Source organism: Pagrus pagrus (genome assembly GCF_965226575.1).
Source record: "Pagrus pagrus genome assembly, chromosome: 14".
Classification (NCBI taxonomy): Eukaryota; Metazoa; Chordata; class Actinopteri; order Spariformes; family Sparidae; genus Pagrus; species Pagrus pagrus.
In genome coordinates, this window is record NC_140198.1 from 21,012,885 (window position 1) to 21,035,528 (window position 22,644).

The following is a 22,644-nucleotide window of genomic DNA, read 5'->3' on the forward strand; positions in this document are numbered from 1 at the left end:
GTGGCCAAGCAGATTTCAACCCCTGGATACACCACTGGTACTTGTTATATTACAAGGACAGAGACACGACAGGAACAGAGTGCAAATGTTTCACTCTCAGTTCCCCCTTTTTTTTTACACATTCGCAGGCTTTAATTTCTCATGCAGTGCTTTCCCACAGGCTCAAGAGAGGTAATATACAACCGCAGGCTGTCTGAGCATCAATTCACAAGCTCAGACACTTTAAGACCCTGTCTTGATCCCAAAGTAGTTCCAAATCCAAGCAAATACTCCTGAAACCTTTAGCCAACTTCAGCTTCCATTTTCCATTTTTCACTTTCTAAAACCGACTGAGAAAAGCATGTTTTCATTTGTGTCACCATATATTTACAGAATGCGTAGAAATAAACCATTTGACCCTCCTTCAGGGAACAAAAGTAATGTGAAAGAAAATTGCTCTGACTGTAAATTCCTTCATGATTAGAAGATATGCACCCACACACTGGCTTAATAAAAAACTAACTACACTAATATCCTCAAGTACATTGCAAAGAGCTTTCGCCCCTGTAGAAGACTGGAAGCAAAATTCAGTTAACCGAGCGCTGAAGATTGTCGGGGCGGCTCGTCCGTGTCCTAGATGTTTGATTGTGTGGGCACAGAAGTCTTTTTAATTTGTTGTGTGGGAACCAAAGGCTTTTATTGAAAGAACGCAGAGTAGGAGGTGCATGATGAAAGAAAATCTCAGTCATTTCGGAGGCATGTAAACACATCAACACAAAAAGATTAAACTAATTATGCTATTAGTCTGCAACATAATACTGCCAATTGTGTTACCAAGGCAGTTTAATTATTAAGAATTGTGTCGCTGTTCGCGAGTGTCACCTGTTTTGGGGTTGATAGAGAAGAAATTCTGCGGGTTGCCAGCAGTGATGCGATAACTCAGACGACTGGGCGTGGCGGTGAGGTCAGGGTCTTGTGCCTGGATGCGGATGACTGACACATCCTTCGGGGAGTTCTCCATGACGGCTGGGTGGTAGATAGGATCCGAGGTGAGCGGAGCATTATCATTGACATCTTCTACCTGAGAGAGAAATAAGGGAGAAGGCGAGGAAGGGGAAGAGGGAGCGATAAAAGGGAGAGAGCGAGAGAAGGCAGGGGGTTAGGAACAAGCAGTGTTATATCAATATTAACATTTTATCTACGTTGGATCTAAATTGGCCAACAGATGAGCTGATAAAACCATTTAAATCAGCATATATGGTAATATCACACTGTGAGGAAAATCTTTCTGCCGATTTCAGTATCTTTGTTAATCAACGGCTCATGAACTGCAGCGTGGACTGAGCCCCGACTGATCCGTTATCAATCACAACATGGAAATTTATTCACCAGAAAATGTCAGAGATGTCACACTTTAAATGCACTGCAAATTAATTTCCCCTTCTTACAGCATAGATCTGGAATATTTATGGCAAACACAGCGTTGATTGAGTGTTTGCTGCGAGGCATCGAGAGCCAAGATGGTTCAGCCGCTGAATGAGGAGCACCTGTGCCTGATTAATCTCCCTATTTTTGTCTGTGATGAAGAGGCTGGGATAAAGCGCCCGCTCACACCTGAATATCCTGAAGCCAGAAAAGCCTGTTACTGTTTTTTTTTTGTTTTTTTTTGTTTTTTACACACTGCTGAATTCCTCCCCAAAGGGTAAGCAGTGTTGGAGCTGTAATGTTTGTATTCGAGTGTTTAGACAGTGGATTACTTAGTGCCAAATATAATAGAGACTGAAGCAGAGAATTCCCTCCAGTGTGTATCTCTTGCTTACAGACTGAGCATTGCTAAAGTTATCCTCTGTACTGAACACTGTCAGCATTTTAGAGAGTAACGAACTGAGCGTTTGGCCTCATAGTGTGTCTGTGGATGTAACACTAAAAAGTCTAACCTAGCCTGGGATTACATGTTTGCAGGCTGCAAATATTTATCAGTGCACAATACAGAAGACAAACAAGCTTCCATACAATGTCATCATTTTTGCAGTAGAAAGATGTAAGAAGTTATATGTCTGGAAATTGCATTAAACATCAAGGAGATGTTGGTGTACAGCAAATATGAAATGTATAATAAACACAGGGTGAAATCAAAGCTAAGACAAGTATAAAATTAAATAAATTGTGTTGAAAATGATGTTTAATGTGGCGGAAATTAATGTGACATTAAGCGAGGAATACTCCACCCAAATCTTTTCAAATATCAAACTATGTCCCACCGGTGGACTTGAAAGAAGTCTTTGACAAATTATGCTCCTTTATGTGATGTCTTAGAAGCTGTACAAATCCTTTGGGGGGCAAAGGCACAACACAGTTAAGCTGTTTTCTATCTAGCTACTACTGCTAGGCTACATTTTGACGACACGACAAGTGTCCCTGCTTGTAATTTAGAGACGCTAAAAAAAATTGTATCGAAATAAATTCAGCATGACAGAGGTGCACAATATTGTTTTTTGGCAATATTTGATATGCCAATATTTTCCAACTCATTTTGGCCAGTTACCAATGCCGATAATTTTTTCCACCTAATTGCACAGAACATCAAGTCTCTCCCGTAGAGGGATTAATCAAGGGTTATGCCCGACAAGGTGTCCGCTATCAGGGATTAATGGACGACGTGGAGGCCGGGTTGCCATCGTGGACTCCATTCATTCCTGATTGTAGACGACTCGAGGGGAAATTGATGATACCATGGTCAAATTAGAAAAAAGACCATAAATATATATTTTCATATGTTTTTCACAGGCAATACCTCCGTTTCCCTGGCAACGCCTCTTTGACAAATAGACCGAATTCCAATGTTTGGAGACCTAATTTACCTTTTAAAGGAAATGACAGCTTGAGTTTAACAAAAACTAGCAGTCAGCATGAGATGTCGCTGTTGCGTAGTTATCAAAGATGCTAGTAAAGCAGTATAGCACATGAAATAATCACAGCAGAAACATCATAAACCAACATGTTTAACTATATAGCTGTACTGTACATGTTACAGTTCATTCTTGAAATGACGACAGACATAAACAAGTCTGCCAACTCCTCAGGTCTCCACAATGCAAATCAAATGACAGTTTTCCACTTGGAGGTGACTGTTGGTGACGCCACAGTGACTCGGTCTATAGCTGGAACAATCAATCCAGACAGTCATTTCATAATGTTCTTATGCAATGGAGACATTCACTACTTCAGTAAATAGGATGAACCTCAGATACAACTTAGCAACAGGAGATTTCTAGTCTGCTCAGCTCATAGAAAATTTTGGCTCAGCTATTAGCTAGAAAGCTAACGTTATGCTAGCAAGATTCAAAGTCAATATCAACTGATCACATCCACCGAAATATTAATTTCCGATATTCAATTTTAAAGTGTTTGTAGGTGTGTATATTACTGCGCCTCTCTAAAGCTGGATGCTGTTGTATTTTTGTGACCAATTGAGGTTACAGTGATGAGTTATTATTACAAACGTGAAGTACTAGTTTGGCCACTTGATGTTCATTTCCTCTGTTAAAGGCCTCTTGTGTATGGTTAATGTGTGAAAGCGGGTACCTGAATGAAGACTTCAATAGAAGCTGACAGCGGTGTAACCCCTCTGTCTGTGGCATACACTGTTAGCCAATAGGAGTCCTTGGCCTCACAGTCCAGGATACCAGCAGTGTAAATCACCCCTGTTGAGGCAAAGGGAACGATTAATGCAGTTGATACTTAGGCTTGAGAATGCATATCTATCAGGTGTGTTTGTGTGTGTCAGTGTGCATGCGTGTGTGTGTATGTGTGTGTGTGTGTGCGTGTGAAGGGGCAGTTTAGGTGTCATCAGCATAATACATCCCTAAAAGCTCTCATAGGGAAAGACTTTGAATACTAAGTTTGCAGAAGCAAAGACACAAATTTAGAGTAAACTTCGTGTCCTGGCTTCAGTGACATTCACAGGCATTAGTGGCGCCGCTGTAGTCACCTTCAATGTTTCAGCTTCTCTCCTGCTAATCACAGCTGACCAAACTGCTCCCGCTGCAATTCGCTTAGTGCTAAACGTACCCTGAACTGCCCTCCGCTGATAAAGACGCGCACACACACGCACACTCACACACGTTGACTGGCGTGTGTTTAGTGGCCTTAAGGAAGATGAGTAGCTGACAGCTTTGGTGACCTCTCGAGGGACAACGCGTACGCTCACAATGACACATGCGTGCCTCTGATTTTTTTTGTTTTTTTTTAAATCAGTCATGCAGGACTTTCTCAGAAAACACTCGAACAATGACACACATTGGTGATTTCACACTCTAGGTTTTAAGAGTTCATTCATGTCATTTCCAAACATCGCCGAGAGCGCTGAAGCACAGTCCTGCAAGGTCACGAGCGGCACAAGGAGTTTGTTTAAACAAGAAACTCTCACGACAGGATCACATGCATATATCCAGTCTATCAACAGAAAAAACACAAGTCGGACACAGTAAACAGATTGAGCTCATTATAAGTGCAAACTGAGCAGTTGATGCATTTCTGCTCAAAGAGACAAATGACACTTTCAGAAAAGCCAGCATGAATCTGTCACTTAAAGGAACTCAGTCAGAGCTGAGACGTGCAGTGTGTGCTGGCCGATGCATGAGCAGTCTGTGTATGCACCTGTGCTTGAGTACACAAGCAATTAACCCCAAGAAGACGTCAGACAGAGCTGAGACTGGATGTGTGAGCCAGTGTATTTACTTTGACTATTTTATGCTTACCTCAACACTGCTGTTACACTTTATATGATTAAAAAATGTGCAAAGATTTATAATGTGTTTCTGTCAGAATTAGTACTGGAAGGTGTGGTACAGTAGTAGTACCATGAGCAGCATTTGGTGTTGGTCGTTGGAGACTAACCTGTTTTGTCGAGCCAAATTCAGATCAATAAAGGTAAACTTTATATGTGCCTTAATTTCTAATGGAGCCACTTTGTTGCCAAGCATGGCATTATATCTGTTGTTGGCAAAGTGGTCATAGATATAGATACAGTTTGTATTTTTACATAAAGGATATTGCTTAATGTAGTATAACAGCCATTTAGATTACTAAAGACACTTTTTTTTTCATCAACTATCCCTCGGTGCTCCGAGCTCCCAGTCCAGGCAGAGTCAACTAACACATCCGCTAGCTGCATGGTTAACTGAGCTTACTAGCTAACTGCAGCTACAGTTGGCAGCAGTTAGCGGCGACTGATGATATCCTGCCCCCTGTTCGTTTGGAGTTTGAATTTGACAGGTGGACAGTTCTTGCATATTGCACCTTTAAAATTGGACACAGGTAAGATGGCTGCCATATGGCTCCATCCTGGAATGGCAAGTCTTGCTTACATGTCGCATCTAGTGCTCTGTATCTATAAAAGCAGAGGTTTAACTCAGTGTCAGGGTATTTTTGTCTGTTGCTTTATTTTTACTCTCAACACATCTTTATCAAAAACTGTATTTCCTGAGCCATGTAGCACAAAAGGAAACCAAATCGGGTATTCCTCTAATTTGACCAAAAATAAATGAGGTCCTATGTTTTATGACTCCAGGGAGACAGAGAGCTAAGACGGTTCAGCCCACACTGCAGGCCCCTGGGGTAAACACGCTCACTTCCACTTCTGCGATTCTGTGTCTAACCTCGACCACCCTATTAAAAACATTATTGCAGGATATCATCTCAACAATCACAAAAATATGTGGCTGTTCAGTGAGAATCCTCTAACCAGAGAACTTGAGCACAAGTACCATGTCAGGGATCCTTGCTGAATAGATTATTAAATTAGAACATTAGCATTCTTCCTTTAAAAAGACAAAGACAGATCCTTTCATACATATATTAATCTTTTGTGTGGACTGAGGCGATTTCAGCTTGATTTGCTGTCACACAGTACACGTCTGCTGCTCCCTAACTTGGCCTTCCACTCAGCCACAAACCCCATGAGCCCAGGTTAGAGTAATAGAAGCATACAAATCAGTGACTTGAGGCCTTATTTTGAGTGCTTGAGTCAGTCTTGTTGCAGTCTCCTCGGCCGAATGGCGAAGGTGTTACCTTATCACCGGAGAGTGTGTGTGTGTGTGTGTGTCAGATTATGCCTAAGCAGCTGCCCAGGGCATGCACAGTGCATAGTAAAAGTGTTTGCTGAAACACATCCTTGCTCTGACGTCCTTGACCACGTCCTTTTCAAAACACATCTCATCTCTGTCAGATAGCTCGACAGAGGGAGACGTGGAAAACAGAGCTGGCTGTTTCAAAAGCTCTTTGAACTTTAAGACCGACAGGCACTATTCAGTGGATTCAATATAAATCTGACTTGACAGCATCCATTCTCACCATAAATAACAGACTTCAAAGAGTGGACACAAAAATTGAAGGGTCACGGCATACTTTCTAATCTGGAAGTTCACAGTACGTGTGGGTTTACATCCATCTGTCATGTCTTTTCAGTTTTATCCATTCTTGAGAAAGAAGTTTCGGGGATCCCACTATCTAATTAATGCTGCCATTTTTCCAATAATCAATCCCAAGATTGATGATAAAGTACTGCGTATACCTTTCTGCATCTTGAGACACGACCGAATAGCTCTGTGTGTGGCAGAAAAGGACATAAAAAAATTACAGCCCGTTAATTTCCAACAAATGCAGAATGGATTACTATTTAAACGTGCGTTTTCCTGTAACTTAAAGAGTGCTTTATCCCGACTGTGATAAATCCTTGTGCTTGCAAACCCAATAATAGAGGAGCAGTGGCTTCTGACAGCTGCCCAATGAGAAATTGCAGGGCTTGCTTTCCCCCTAACCAACGACAAGAATACCAATTTTTGTTCAAAGTACAGCAGTGCTAAGGGTTTAAGCCAGAGAAGATCCTACTTCTTTTTATGATAGATTCCCCCTGCGCTTTCCACCATACACTGGAGTGAGCCATCTTCAACATCTAAATATCAAATGGGAGTGAAGTTTGCATTCACACACGGCAGGTACGACTACATAAGATGCATCCTAGAGCCGGTTTACGAGCTACAGCGAGGTACACGAGTTAAGGAAAAGCTAAAAAGTATTTATTCCTCACACTTCTCTCGTTCTTTCTGTCCCTTTTACTCTCTCTCACTGTCTATCACACTCTTTCTTCACATACTTAGTGTTGGCACTAAGAGCCACAGATTGACAAGCAGTCAGACCAAAGCAACTCAACATGGCAGCTAAATGCATGGTGGGAGGACAGAGCGCCGCTACTCTGTCCACGCCTGACAACACTGACTTCTACACTACAAGATAAAATGAAGCACTTGATGAAGGAGAAACTTGGCATGTGCATGCGGTGTCTCTTTATCTGATACCATTCACATGCTCGTGATATTGGAGGGGAGGGTAACAGAAGTCACAGCTTAAGAACAAACTTCCCAAAGAAAGAAATATATATATATATAGAGGCCTGGGAGGAAGAAAGAAAGCAGTATTTTCTTCTGACACATTTTATGTACTCTAGAATCCCCTGCATCCTCTTCCTTCCTCTCTTCGCATCACTTCCACTCCCCTCTCCCTTCGCTTTCTGCTCTAACAAGCACTCTGATTTCCCCTGGAAAATCTGCACTCAATAAACTTTCTCGCTCGCTGCGATGCTCCTTATTGAGGTTTGAATACAGAAGACTGTGGGGATCTGTCTATGTGCTGTAACACTGCTTTGTCTATGAGTACAATGTCTACATCATGCATATGTAATTGTGTGCGCATGCCATACGGTACATGAAGAGAGAGTGACGCAGAGAGAGTGAGGGCGACAGATATGCTCTCTCTCCATTTGTCCATCTGTTTCTCTCTCAGCTTTGGTCAATACTAATTAGCCTAGATAAAGGTCAATACAGGCCTCCAGTGCGAGTCATGTACAGTAGGCACCAGTGTGACAAGAGGTGAGGAGAGGCCAGAAGAGGAACGCTCACATGTGGCCCTTAAAACTAAGTGGCGAAACAAACTCTACCAGCTAAAATTAACCACTACTCTGCATAAGTCTTTCTAGATATTTTTTTTTTCTCTTTACCACGTTATAGTTTAAAAAATAATAATATATTCATATAAATATAACATATATATAAAGTTTTTTTCACTGAATTCTGCGTGGCTGCACATCGATCTCACTCAACAGTCTCAACTGGTATCCTATTCTATTCTGTGAGTTGTAATGCATTGGTTACAGGTACACTCTACCTGTACACTTATTTTATATTTAATGTCACTAGCTGTTTACATCTCTGTGTGTGTATTATTCATATACCATATATGCTGTGCCACTTTTTACAAGCTGTTAAATCATCACAATATATATATTTATGTGATTTACCTATTTGTATTACTCTTATACATTATTTACTACACTCCTGCACAAACTGTCGACATTATAGTTTATTTCTTATATCACGACTGTCTATCACAGTATAGTGTTTCATTTTATATATGTATTTATTTTATTCTATTTGATATTCTACTGATATATATTGTATTGTATTCCTATGTCTTTACTTTTGCACTATTTATGTCTTTGACTTCCATTCTCTGTTTCTCTGTTCTCATTCGCTTGTGGGATCTTTTTATACATATTTTATGAGCATTGTTAGAGTGGGCAAGAACAAGAATTTCATTACCAATGACTGCTTCAGTGTGACTGTTGTGCATTAAGGACTTGAACTTGAATTACAAAAATGTATTCATCACCTGTTGCTATGGTATTCTCACGCTGTTACTTAATTAGGTACTGACTGGAAGAATTTAAGTTTTTCAGATTTGAGTCATGCAACAAAATGGATTCAGTCAAATACAATGACTAGCGATGTTGACTGTAGGAAACCGGGTTTTACAAAGTGAAACTGTGCATGGTACAAAATGCAAATTAAAAAACAGTAATTAATGGAAAAGCAACCAGTGACAATAAAAGGTTGTCATACAGTGGACTAATTAATAAAATACGTGACATTTGTTAAATATGGGGTTATTAAATTAGTGAGCAGTGGGGGGGATATAAATATAACACTTAACATTATGACCAGCACTGATTAACATAAAAAGCTGTAAAGGACTTTATCTAGCGAGAGTATCTATCTGAATTTCAATAGAGACTATTAGCAGTCAGAGCAGTGTCATCGAAAAAGTGAATCAGAGACTTCCACCTTCAAAATCTCCACACTTCTGGCCTGTCAGTGGCAACGCTTAGCACCAAGTGGTGATTATGAAATACTACTCACTGTGGAGTAGCTACTCTACAGTATCATGCAGAGAAGAGAGAATGAGTGATCGAGGGACTGATTTTGGAGCTTGAAGTTTGAATGTTTCAGCACCATGGAGAGAAGCACAGGGAGCGATTAAGTTTGAAAGCTTCAGCACCACAGAGAGAGACAGAGACTTGCAACCAGCCTTGATGGGAAAGTAAGATTTCTCACGCACACCTTTTTTGGCTCCCATGTCAAATTTCAAATATGCAGCCTTTGGATTCAAGCTAATATCTTTGTGCCCACAGTGGCCGCAAGACCTATTTCTCTGATGGAAGATGTAGCTAATGCCAAGATCTTTTCAAGCTGCATATAAACTAGAAATAAACTGGATATATGGACGGCAGAGAGGCTGTCCTACATATATATAAATATATATTCATTCTCTACATGAGCCAATATGAGCTAATACGAACTGTCCTATTTTTATACTGGGTATTTGATTCATTTCATTCCTGGGCAAGTGAGTCACGGCTTCTTGTTTGCATCAACATGTTTTCAGCTGTGGTCTGACACTGCAGGACAGTTGGAGACAACTACTCCCCGTGGGGGAGGGGCATGCCTCCTTAAATAAGTTACAGCGATTTCACTACTCCTGAAAAAGATGGTGGTGCTGTGCAGGAGAGCCTTGATCAATGTTATCCACATAGCACTGGATCAGCTGGACAGTGCGGCCCGAGGCCCAGTCAGTGTAGCTGCCATGCTGCCCTCATTACAGTAATGATCTCTGCCCAGCTCACACAGAAACAGCTCCCATGTGAGGCCCCATCAGCCTACTGGCTCTGACTGTACCTCACAGTCTCTCCACCTCTCTCCCTCTAATACACACATGGACATTCACTCAAAAAGAAAAAAAAAATTAGGACGCTGATGCTTTCACTTGCAATGCAAAACCACAAGGTGACAGAGGCACAAGAAGTGAGAGTGGAGCAACAACTCCACACATGTGAAAGTCACCAGCAGTGGCACAGAGCTATAAAGATTTCCAATAATATGCAATGATCAGGCATTTGGGTGTTGATATTCCACGCATGGCACTGTAAGTTATTGGATTTCCACTTTACATAAATAGGCTTCAAAATTGATCTTATGTCACACCTGTGTCTTCATCAATGGTGAAAGTGCCCAGTCCGCTGCCTCCTCTGACAGAGTACCTCACCACGCCATCTCGCCCCTTGTCGTCGTCCTTAGCGTTGACTGTCAGGACACTCGTGCCGGCGCGAGAGTTCTCCTTCACTGAGCCTCTCACAGCAAAGTCAGGGAAGTAGGGTGCATACAAATTCTCATTGACATCCACCACCTGAGGACATGTAATGGTTCATATTAATTTTGAACTCTGGGTGAAGATATGCGGAGCATCAAACAGTGTGATTTTGAACACAGAAAATCATTGGACCAATATAGAAATATTACCTTTGATTATATTATAACTTGCAGCTATTTATGTTCACGGACAATATTGTTTCCTGAGAAGAAATCATTTTGGTAAATAAATGATGTACTTTGCTCACGGTCCCTTTCACAGAAGTGAATTGAATTGAATTGTGGGCCATCCTGCAGCTTCTCCTTTAAACAGTCTTCATGTTTCATTGTTGTGGGTTACACTGTTAACTTTTAGTGTACCTTGATATATTTCTATTTCTATAGAATCCACGAAAACATGTAAATATTGGCACATAACACTTTATGATAACCATCGTTAATAAAAGGTAAATGTATAGCTAATTAAACTTTAGTTAACAGTTATATCACTGTTAACAAACAAAAAGTTATTTTATTAAGCAATTGTTTCTAGTAACGATGCAATGAATGTTTATAACACTTTGTTAATGGTTAATAAATAGTGTGTAGTTCATCTAAACACATTATTTGGGTGGCCATTATAAAGATGCAACTGATGTTTATAAACCTTTACAATTGCTTAAAGGGTAACTCCACCAATTTTACATATTAAAGCGTGTTTACAGGTTTTGGGGAGTACTACTACATATGTGAAAAAATTGTATAAAACCTTTTGTGGCTCCAGAGGAAGCTGCGTGTAATCTGATACATTTCCTCCAGTGATGTTACTCAGTGGGTAAGTTGCATTGTGGGTAATGTAGGCTCCAGTTTTTGAAAAGCAGTCTACTGGTCTAGCATTGAAGGGAATATATCAGTTTACTTGCTGTTCTCTGGAGCCACAAAAGGCTTTATACTACTTTTTTCACCCATCACATATCTTTTCACCTGTAAATTCACTTAATGTGTAAAATTATTGGCGTTACCCTTTAATACATGGTTTATAATGGGTGTCATTGTTTGTTATGTAATATGAATATAACTAAATAACTATGAACTAAAATTTTATTAACTATAAATTTACCATTTATTAATGAAAGTTACTATAAAGCGTCATATCAAGAATTGGAAGCTTGATAATGATCAACAAAAGTATCAGTGCTAATGATTACTTGATAAAATTGATCATTAAAATTTGTTCTGGTACAAATGTGGGTGTACATATGTGCAAGTCTGTGCATGTGTGTTACACACCTCCACCTCAACAAACGTCTGACTGATGAGGCTGGGTATTCCTCTGTCCTCAGCGATCAATGTTAGGTTAAAAAACTGTTGTTTCTCAAAGTCGAGCTCCTTCCTAATCCTCAACACTCCGCTCACAGCATCGACCTGTACAAAGCATTACAATCCCATTCATCATAAACTGCCAATAAAAAGGGGATCAGCATATGCATCTGTGTAGACAATACAAATAGTGACAGACAGCACCTACCTCAAAAGTGCTGTTGAAGTCATTAATCAAGGAGTATCGGACCTGTCCACCGGGGCCAATGTCTGGGTCCTGAGCCTGCACCCAGGTAATCACAGCCCCTGGTGGGAGGTCCTCCAAAACTCGAGCACTGTAGCTGCTTGGGATGAAAGCCGGGGCACAATCATTGACATCATCCACTATTATACTTAGAGTGGTGACTGATGACCTCCGAGTGCCTCTTTCGGCCTTGTCTCTCACTTCGATCTTCAGAGTGAACATTTGGATGGTTTCTCGGTCCAAGTGGCTGGCAACAAACACACTTCCTGTCTCGCTATCAATACCAAACTGAGGCACACTGGTCAGCATTATGTAGGAGAGCTGTCCATTTTGACCCATGTCTCTGTCAAATGCAGTGATGGTAATAACTTCCATACCAATGGCTGAGTTCTCGACAACAAGGGCAGAGAAGCTGTCCTGATAGAACTGGGGGTCATTGTCATTCGCATCCTCGATGATCACAGTCAGTAGCCTCCAATTGGACATCTGAGGAACACCCTGATCGTAGATGGTGATATTAAGGAAGTAACGATCCGATCGCTCGCGGTCGAGTGGCTGCAGTACAGTTATCAACCCATTGTCCATGTTGATATTGAAGCAATTTTCTTTGTTGCCATCAGATATGGAAAAGAGAACACGGCCATTGAAGCCTGGGTCACCATCGCGTGCTCTCACCTGAAATACACTGGTGCCAGCAGCGAGGTCTTCTCTCACTAGAATACTTGTGGGCAAGGCCTCAAACTGTGGAGCCTGTTTGTTCAGAGAGAAAAGGTCCGTAAATCTCTCATCTGGTCTTTGTCTCGCCATAGCAGATGCTTTTGAGAGCATTTTTTCTGCCAACAGCTGGGCAACCCTGGTCTCCTTGCAGTTGAACCCCATGGGTGCCATCCTGCCCCTCACCACAGATACATTCACAAATGTAGGATCAGAGAACAACTCTCCATCTGTTGCCACTACTCTCAGGTTAAACACCCCATTTTTTAAATTTTCCGCTGCTAAAGATTTTTTCAACGACAAAGCCCCCGTGTCTGGATTTAAGTTAAAATAGTCCAACTCGTTACCTGATAGTATCTTGTAGCTCACCATTCCTAGCTCATCTATGTCCACAGCTGACATAGTGACAATAGTCTGGCTGGCAGGGAAATCACGGCTTATCATCCCCCTGCAAGAAATCATCTCAAAAAGAGGCTGGTTGTCATTAACATTTACAAGACGAATGGTGACATTAACCTCAGTCTCCCTTCTGTAGGGTGAACCCCAATCAGAGGCCCGCACAGCGAAAGTATACATATCATCTGATGACTCAAAGTCCAGATCTTGTGTGATCCTCATCTCCCCCGTGTACTGATCTATGGTAAATGGAAGAGACTGTTCACCACTTATGGTGTGGGTGACAAACCCATTCTCTCCTTTATCATCATCCACAGCAGATGCTACGAGAACAACAGTGCCGACAGGTAAGCTCTCGTTGATTGCGATATCATAGAACGGCTTGTTGAACACTGGAGAGTTGTCATTAGCATCCTCTATGGTGATTTTAATCCTTGCCCGCTGCTGACTAATAATATCAACCACCTCCATCTCCATGAAATCCTGTGATATCCTTGTCAGCTGCCTTGTGGTCGTAATAACTCCAGTCAAAGGGTTTATATCAAAGTACATCGGATCAGAGAAGCCGCTGAAGCTGTAATTGACACTCAGAGGAGCTGGGGAGATTTTCACCACCTCTACAATAGTGCCTGGAGGAGCTATTTCACTCAACTTAAATACATAAACATCTCTCTCGAATTTCCCCAACACTGGGTCTGGCTTTGTAACCAACAACTGAACAACTTGGGGTTTAGAAAACTTAGGAGGAATACCTCTGTCTTTAGCCTGGAAGGTTAAATTGCAGCCATAAGGGAATGTATCCCAGTCGAGCAATTCAGAGGTTTTAACCATATATTCATTCCCGACGGGCGATCGATCAACCACAAACTGCTCAAAGGGGTCACCCTCAATGATGGACACCCACTCTATATCCCCAGATATCCCGTCGTCCTTGTCCTCCACAGTCACTATGGCATAGACTGGGTCTTTGTCAACCCATGATGGAACGACAGCAACTGCTGTGAGAACAGGAGCAAATTCATTGACTCGCTGCACAGTTAGGACTAATCTAGCAGTGCTGCTGATACCGTTGTTCCCATAGAGTTTCATCCCTCTGTCGACCACCTGCACCTCCAGCTCAAATCGATCTTTTTTGTCCATCCTGGGCCGACCGGTCAGGGTGATGACCCCGCTCGTCGGATGAACAGCAAATAGTTCAACTCTGGTCTTGAAGAAGTAATAGAACTCCCCGTTGGAGCCCATGTCAGCATCTGTGGCTGTTACGCGTCCTATGCTGGCACCCAGAGGGGCACTCTCGGAGACAACGAATGAATAGGAGGTTGGGGAGAAGAGAGGTCGAAGATCATTGGTATCCAAGACCTTGATATAAACAGTAGCTAAGGCCTCTAGGCCTCCTTGTGCAGATGCTTTAACTGTCAGTGTATAATTGTCCTGCACTTCCCGATTCAATATGGCACCGCTGCCTCCGTTAGTACGTATACGTAGAAAACAAAAATCTCCCATTACAAACTCATCAGCCTGGAAAATTCCCTCACTGTCTCCAGACTGAATGGAATATTTGATGTCTAAAGACCGAGGTGGCCCAAGAATGATGCCCATTTTGACCTCACTCCTGGTATAAGTTCTTGCAGCTGAGTTCTCAAAGATGGAGGCATTATAGGCAGGCTGGGTGAAAAGCAGCAGGCCTTGTCCTGCCCTAGGTTCTGCCAGAAACTGGGCATAGGTTGGAGGGAAATGGAGGAGGAGAAAGAGGCAAATAAAATGGCAAATAAGAGAAAAGCTGGGTAGAGGAAGCATTTTTCCCCACCGATTAGGCTTCATCACTATTCCATCACCCAGTCACCCTATATTTGGAAAGAATAAGAAAGAAAAACAGATCTGGATTCAGTTGGTGAGCTGTTAGAGACATGCTCTCTGCATGCTAAAAATTTGATATAGACCTGAGAGACAAAAGTTACAAAGGCATTTCAGAGGTGCAGCTTATCACTACAGGGATATGATAGCATATTCAATGATGCGCTCAAACAGTTTGCATTCAAACACTGAGTATTGCACTCGAAAGGCTCTCAAGCAAAGAATGATGTATCTTTCAACAAACCACATCAAAGCACAGCGCATTTACACATGTCATCAGAAAATGACAGGGATCAGGAACAATTATTATTATATGATAAAGAGTGCCTCAAAGACACAGGTCAGAGTCTTCTTTGGCCAGAACACCAGGAATGTGATAAGAGAAAATGTAACTCGGACAAAAGACACCATGGTCAGACAAGATGCGAACTCTTTTAGAAATTAGTTGCACAAAACTGTTTTTTTTAAACAGCCTCCTTACAAAAAGTTATCGTCGTGTTAATTGCAAGGCAGGCACAGCCACAAGTTTTAACCCATTAAATAACATCCAGAAATGGAAAGGAGGGCATAAATGAGGTGGCCTAGTTAAAACACCTTCTTTATTTTTTCTTTATTATTTTTTTTTTTTATCATTTTAATTTCAACATCTTTCAAATATTTGATGAGGTAGAATATATATACTCCTGAATGTATGCATCGCCTTAGAGCAGTCTTTTCTTGATCATTATACAACTTCAACAGGAACTACAATAATAGAAATAAATAATACAACAGATGATATCAAATTTGAGCTCACTTATTTTTGCATTGTACGACCTAAATTAAAGCTTCATCTCAGCATTACATAGACAGTAGGAATTAAACGACTCGAATCAACATTCCCCAGAGGTAGACTGTCCCGGGAGATATTGGGGTGCATTATCGTCTCCCATGTTGATGCGGATCCAGTGGAGCTCGCCTCCGTGCAAAATGCACTAGTTTATTTAGCTCTAGTCGTCTGCACCTTAATTGACTTGTATTGCACACAGACATCCACACATCACAGCGTGCCCTACCTTTAGACGAAACAGCTGTAATCAGTGAAAGCAAATCCTTTTCCATCCTCTCTCCGGCAGGCTTTCAAAAAAAAACAAAAAAAAAAAGAAAGAAAAAAAAGAAAAGAAAAACGCGTTAAACAGTCGCGCACAAGTCGATGGCGAATTGGAGAAATGGAAAATTCATGTGCACAAATCCCGACAGGCTGTTGTCTACTGGGCTGCAGCCATCCTCGTAAAACTAAATAGCTATTGCCCCAGTTTCATGCACCTGACTACTGTAACCCTGAGTGCAGTGGGCTATTTCGGCTTTAACTGCAATAGTTAACACGAAACTGACGCTTAAACAGCCAGGTGTTCGTTTGCGAGGAGGTTAAGATCCGAAACAAATGTGGTGTGGAGAGAACATGTCGCTTAACGCAAGTTTGGAAGCGGGCAGCATCAGTTGTCGCTTGTGTGGGACCACGGTGCGCTCACAGGATGGATGAGGCGGGCTGGGCACGCGCCGATCTTTACCGAGCGCGGCCGACAACATCCGGAAGTGAGAGCAGAGCGGTGTAATGTACAGCAGTGTGAGGCAACGGCTGCGGCTCTGTATCTCTCACACACGAGCTTTTTAGTGGTGAATTACAAATCTGGCCATCAGTTAAACCTTCTTCACTCATCAGCATGTCTGTTTTGTGTTATAATAAGGGATGTGGACAGCGGTTTGATCCAGAAAATAACCCAGACGGTGAGTAGTGTCTTGTAGTTCACGCTAACTATCGCTGTGCCCGGTAACACTCCGCTAGCAAGCTAACCTGTGATCATTCTGGAAATTTCTACAGCGGGCAGGCCTGGTGAGCCCATGTAGCTCACCTTTTATAAGCGGACTGGACCCAACACACGTACAACTTCATTCATTAACACTGCTTTAGTGTCGTATAACTCAGGAAGCTAATAACACGTGGGCCTTCGTTGACTTCTCACGGTGTTGTTAGCATGCTAAGCTCCTGTGCGATTAGCAGGTTAGAGGTTAGACTTTGAAGAAGCGTTCTCCCGGACAGGGCACACAGAAAGAGGTATAAAGTTACAGTAGAGGAAACACCTCATTCAGCCTTTGTGTTACATATAGCCTGTTCTACAATACGTCTCAGTGCTGTGCCGTACAAATAACTGTGTTACCACAAGTGCTAAAACAGAGAAATAACTTTTTTTCCCCGAACAACTCGAATGGCAGCAAAGACAGTCAAGCAGAGTAGGCAGTTAGCAGTGAGGTTTAACTCTTTATGGGAAATAGTCTCTAGATGTATGAAATACCGTTATGTCTGTTTTTATTTTCATCAAGTTATAACATTATTCCACTGGTCTAATTAACTAGTTCAAATATCCACCAGATGGCTTGTTACAACAGCTTTTGGAGCTGTTTACTGTAAAACCAAATCAAAGAGAACATATGAGACTATATGTTGTCTTGTGTTTTGATATAGTTATATCATTATGTGGCAAAGTGTTGTCTTTTCCTGGTTTTAAAGGCTGAATTACAGTAAAGTGATGTGATTTCCTGAATTTACCAGAATAGGGGTCGACTGATATGGCTTTTTCAGGGCCGATACTGATTATTAGAAATCGAGAAGACTGAAAACTAATATGTGGATATCCATTTGCTGTAAAAACAAAACTTTTTGTGTCAAAACTTCAAACAACCTGTAATGGAATAAACCATCAAAGTACAATTTACTCAAATACTGTTCTTAACTAAAATTTTCAAGTACTTTCCATTTTCTATATATATATATATATATATATATATATATATACTTCCTCTCCACTAGGTATGTTTGATAAACTTGGTTACTTTGCAGATTCAGATTATTCAGTGTTTATGGGCTATTATCTGTGACGGGTTACCAATCAGATAGTGTTGTGGGCAGGACATTGTGTGAGAGGATGCTGCATCAGAGCTAAAGTAGCATATTTTAAAATGTGTTTATTTTATCGGCAATCTGACAGTAAAATCACTTATACTGATAATGTGTGTAAAATGCTGAATATCGGCCCGATAATCAGCCAGGGCCTGTTCTACTTGTTCTACTACTTGCCTTTACCCACTTAGTCATTATGATGATGATAACTTCTCAAAATCTAATGTGGAAATATTCTGTAAAGGTACCAGTAGTCATCCCTACTATTATTGTCACAATATATATAAAAGTATTGTCACGATACTGGAATTTCTAACTTTGATGCAATGCTTTCAAAAATGTCAATATTTAATTCCAACTTCAGGGAAAAATTGGTAAAACATTTGAGGGCATAAAATTGTAGATTTTTATTTAAAGATAAATATAACATTTCTTGTGTACTGTGTGTCAAGAACAACAGCATCTAAGTTAATCTAGGAGGTGCTGCTTTGTGGGCACAATGAGTATGGCAGTGTATCAATACTGCAAAAAATTTATATAGAAATTGTTTCAGATATTCAGAAGCGATATATATGTATTATTGATATAGGGCTGAACAGTATATCGTTCCAGTATTGACATTGCATAATCATAGTCACATCACAGGTCATGCAATGTTAAGTAAAGTAAATTAACTCACACATCCTTTTTTGCTGCTTTATACAAATGCAAAAGTTGCACAGTTCTCATTTTCCATGTCTAAGCTACAAGAAAAGTCTGTCAAATATAACATAATTTGATTTAAGGGGTCTTTAGGGTATTTTGCTTGTGAGTTGTATTGATAAAATGCACGACCCTACAAAATCACCTCAATCATTCTAGAAAGATTTTTTTTTTTCCCCAAGTAGTTTTTCAAGTTGTCTGGAGGAAATTCCTGTAGTTTTCATATCGTTATAAACCAAAGTATGGCAATGTCAGTTTATTGACAATATTGTGCAGATCTATACTTGATTTTGTCAGTCACCCAAACCTACCATTTATGAAGAATATTAATATGTGGTGTGTATTGAGATATGGCCTAAAAATATTGCGATCATTTTTTAAGGCCATATCACCCAGCCCTTACTGGATTTACTGTATATTTTCTTAATACTATCATAATCACCACAGCCTCTCATACATTATGCACATAAGGAAATCCGAACCTCCTTATGTAATTATTTTAGGTTTGAAATTATAAACCTTATATTTATAGCTCATCTGCTCTTCAGAAACCCATAGGAAACAGAAAGAAGTTAAATTTATTCATGAGCTAATCCTGTTCTTTACTTCTAGAAGGGCTTATACCAATGAGAGCCAAAGTATGTTTATTGAACCCACATTTTCTCCTGCCAGCAGCCTCCCCAATAACCAAGGACCTCATTTAGAAAACAGGACATCTGACAAATGAAGTCGTGATATGTTTACAGTGCTTTATCGTTTCCCAAACAGTGGCCAAATCCTTAATTTAATGTTACACAAGATGCCTAGGGAGTCAAATACATTCGAAACACCACTCATGAGAAAATTAGTTCTTTTGTCGTGTTTAAAGCTCTAATTGAGTTTGTTTCCAGATTTGACACACAAAATTAAATTAAGTTGCTCTCTTTATGACAAACCTCCAGAAGTGCAGTACCCCAACAACACCATTAAGAAGATGCTGGCTGTGTCAGGAAAAGATTATGGTCCCAGTAATTCAATTCTCAATCTTAAGTTTTCAAATGTTGGATAAAGATTGCTCATGAATATGATCTAAATATAATTGAACATTCAAGGTGGTATTGTTGTCTTCAACTCCCACACAAAACCTCAGTGAGTCCCTTATTTCCTTTTATGTTAGAAATAGCCTCCCCTTCCTTAAAGTAATCATAGTATTTTTTATTACCAGTAACTCACTGCAAGAGTCAAGTCTGATTTCCATTTTAATTTGATACCTCATTTCATAACAGTCGAGTATTGTCATTACTTTTAGTGCTTGAAAATGCTTGATATATGGTCAGACCCAGTCTTTTTTTTCTTTCATCCCACCGTGGCGTGTCTTGTAAGCCAGAAATTTTACTAAATCATGCTGTCTTTTCCACTTTAAGAAAATCACAAATGAGAATTTGTCAAACTTTCTGATGTTATCTCAAGTGCATCATAAAGCCATCGGTTTAACCTTGTACGTGTGTAAAACTTTCAGATTGTCTTTTGTCTAGTTTGGCTTTTATGTTGCTTATATTTAAATTTCGCCTCCATATGAAAAACTTTTTGTCTTCCACAGAAATTTGTTCCCTTTTAAAAGGATAGTTTAATAAATCTTTCCAGTTCATTTCCTAATTCCCACTTTCATAATTTATCTATGTATTGTCAGCGCTGCACTTCACAAGGACATAATATCCAAATCTGATTCAAGTTTTATGTAACAATATGGTCCATTTTTAATCAAAGTTGAATACTGAGTATCAGAAAATCATTTTCTACAAAAGCTTCGATTCTATTTATCCATTGTGGGTTTTTTTAGTTTGTTAAGTCTGTAGTTTGGTGTTTGTTTTAACCATGTATTATTCTGTATCATTGTCACTTTTGGACCTGTGAGCGGTTCTTTTTCTCCACAACATAATTGACAATCTATTCACCATTTATGTTCATCCACCTCAGCATATTAGGTCATTTTTATTCAAGAATAAAAGTCACTTGCCTGAATACATTGTAATAAATACTGGACAGACTTGACCCCATATGGCCATCAAATACTGCTGGAAAGATTGCCAACACCTAGTGACCAGCCAAGTGCATATATCAACAAATAGGACTGCACAAGTAATTGAAATGTTTTCAAAAAGGTCAAATGTGAGACAAAACAGCCTTATAATTAAGTAGTGTAGTGCTGCAGATGCCCTGGTCTAAAAATCTTTTTCTACAGCTATAAGAAAACATGTTTTTTCTACCCCCATTTTTTTTGACTGCCTTGTGAAGACTGCATCAGACACTGCTGACCAAAGTCCTTTGAGAGATGTACCACATATGAAAGGACAAGCGAGTGCAGACAAGACATCACAGCTGTTGTAGTGCTTTACCATCAAAGGGTCGATGCCCATCAAACAGCTGAAAAGTACTATAGATCATTTGTAGATGCTGGTTCTCAGATTGCCTCGACACATTCAAAAACAATTATTTTACAAGTCAAACCATCATCCTGTAAAATAAATCAGGTTTTTTGCCTCAGTGAGCAGCTCGGGGTGTGTTTTGAAAGCTGAAAGTTTTTTTCTTTTATGAAACTAGAATTAGGCCAGAAAAACTCAAAAGTCAATAATCAGTCAGGTTTGTGTATTATCTGATGCTGGTCCACCTGTTTCGCTATATCTTTCCTCTAAATTTCTGTTTTATTTTCACAGATGGCTGCACCTATCATCCAGGAGTCCCAGTATTCCATGACGCATTGAAGGTAAAATGCCTGAAAATGCAATGTTAGCTTGTGTCTCGTTATCCGCTCAAAGTTAACGTCTCTCTGACTTTCTCCAGGGATGGTCCTGCTGCAAGAGGAGAACTACCGACTTCTCAGATTTCCTCAGCATTGCTGTAAGTTTTTCTTTCCTTTTTAATCCATACTCTTGATCCTTCAGGGTCAAGTCTCCATTGTCTATTGTTTTCATAGGCATTGACTGCCACATTTTTGCTGTGGACATACTGGCCTGATTGCTCATTGTTTGTGAGTCCAACCCGGTGACTTTTTTCCTGGCAGGGCTGCACAAAAGGTCCCCACAACAAGGAAAAGCCCCCTGAGCCGGTGAAACCAGATGTGACATCGTCGGGAGAAAAGAACGACGCGGATGACCAAAAAACAAAGTTTAACGAGTACATTATCACGGCACCAAAACCTCAGGAGGCAATAAAAAGACCAAGGTTAGAAATATTTATATTTAGCAAAACATTTTTTAGAAATACAAAGATTCAGAATCTTAAAATCACATTTAAACAAAGGTGAGCTCCCTTTTTTCCATTCAGTACGTTAAGCTGGCTTCTTTACATCCTTATTACCTTCATGAGCTACATTCTGCTGTTTGGTATTCTGGCTTAGTATCAAACACATAAAAGGATAGGTACAGTTTCCAAGGTGTTAAATCAGCTTGAAATTATCAATCGTGCACTGAGGATCCACAGGATAGTCGGAGGCGCTCCACGGTCTTTTACCCTGGATACTTCCCAGCAGTGTTCAAAAGAGAGTGGACAGGCGACTGATGAGGCGATTATGTTTGAATAGTGGAACTCCTTTCATGTAGAGTATCAGTCTTAGGCAGGCTTTGGGCCCGAGACCTAATTTTGAAATGATGTAGATGCAGATGATGTAGTCATTGCATAAAGACCACAATACGCTTCCAATTAGTTTTCAATTAACAGCTTAATTAAAAAAGAGAGTCATTCTCTCCCTCCCTTTCTAATTGTTTCATGCCTAATTTTCTTTTTCTTTTTTTTATTACAGCGCTGATGAGCCGATGGTGAGATTGCAGCATAAAGTCTCTGGTTCTCTGAAGCAGGCTCTGGAGAAACTGAAGCTTTCCGAAAATGGGGCAGAGAAGAAAGGTAAGAACAGAACTTTTTCTACACATACACTTCTCCTCTTTATCATAGACGACTACCATCTACTCCTAGTAGACTGAAAGGTCATGTTGACAGTGGAA

At 40.4% G+C, this 22,644-nt stretch overlaps 2 protein-coding genes across 2 annotated transcripts in view; one reads left to right on the top strand and one right to left on the bottom strand.

The window, feature by feature from the left end:
• fat3b (FAT atypical cadherin 3b) overlaps positions 1-14,994 on the bottom strand; it is a gene marked incomplete at its 5' end in the record, with an annotated part of 77,876 nt that extends 62,882 nt beyond the window's left edge. Inside the window, 5 exons of the mRNA XM_084373291.1 lie at positions 862-1,060; positions 3,565-3,683; positions 10,356-10,557; positions 11,790-11,924; positions 12,028-14,994. Coding sequence (XP_084229417.1) covers positions 862-1,060; positions 3,565-3,683; positions 10,356-10,557; positions 11,790-11,924; positions 12,028-14,994 — 3,622 coding nt within the window. The remainder of the gene's footprint in view (positions 1-861; positions 1,061-3,564; positions 3,684-10,355; positions 10,558-11,789; positions 11,925-12,027) is intronic.
• A 1,595-nt stretch (positions 14,995-16,589) lies between these two features.
• The window catches only part of chordc1b (cysteine and histidine-rich domain (CHORD) containing 1b), an 8,738-nt gene continuing 2,683 nt past the window's right edge, over positions 16,590-22,644 (top strand). Inside the window, exons 1-5 of the mRNA XM_084373054.1 lie at positions 16,590-16,794; positions 21,361-21,410; positions 21,488-21,544; positions 21,708-21,868; positions 22,446-22,546. Coding sequence (XP_084229180.1) covers positions 16,731-16,794; positions 21,361-21,410; positions 21,488-21,544; positions 21,708-21,868; positions 22,446-22,546 — 433 coding nt within the window. The 5' untranslated portion in view covers positions 16,590-16,730. The remainder of the gene's footprint in view (positions 16,795-21,360; positions 21,411-21,487; positions 21,545-21,707; positions 21,869-22,445; positions 22,547-22,644) is intronic.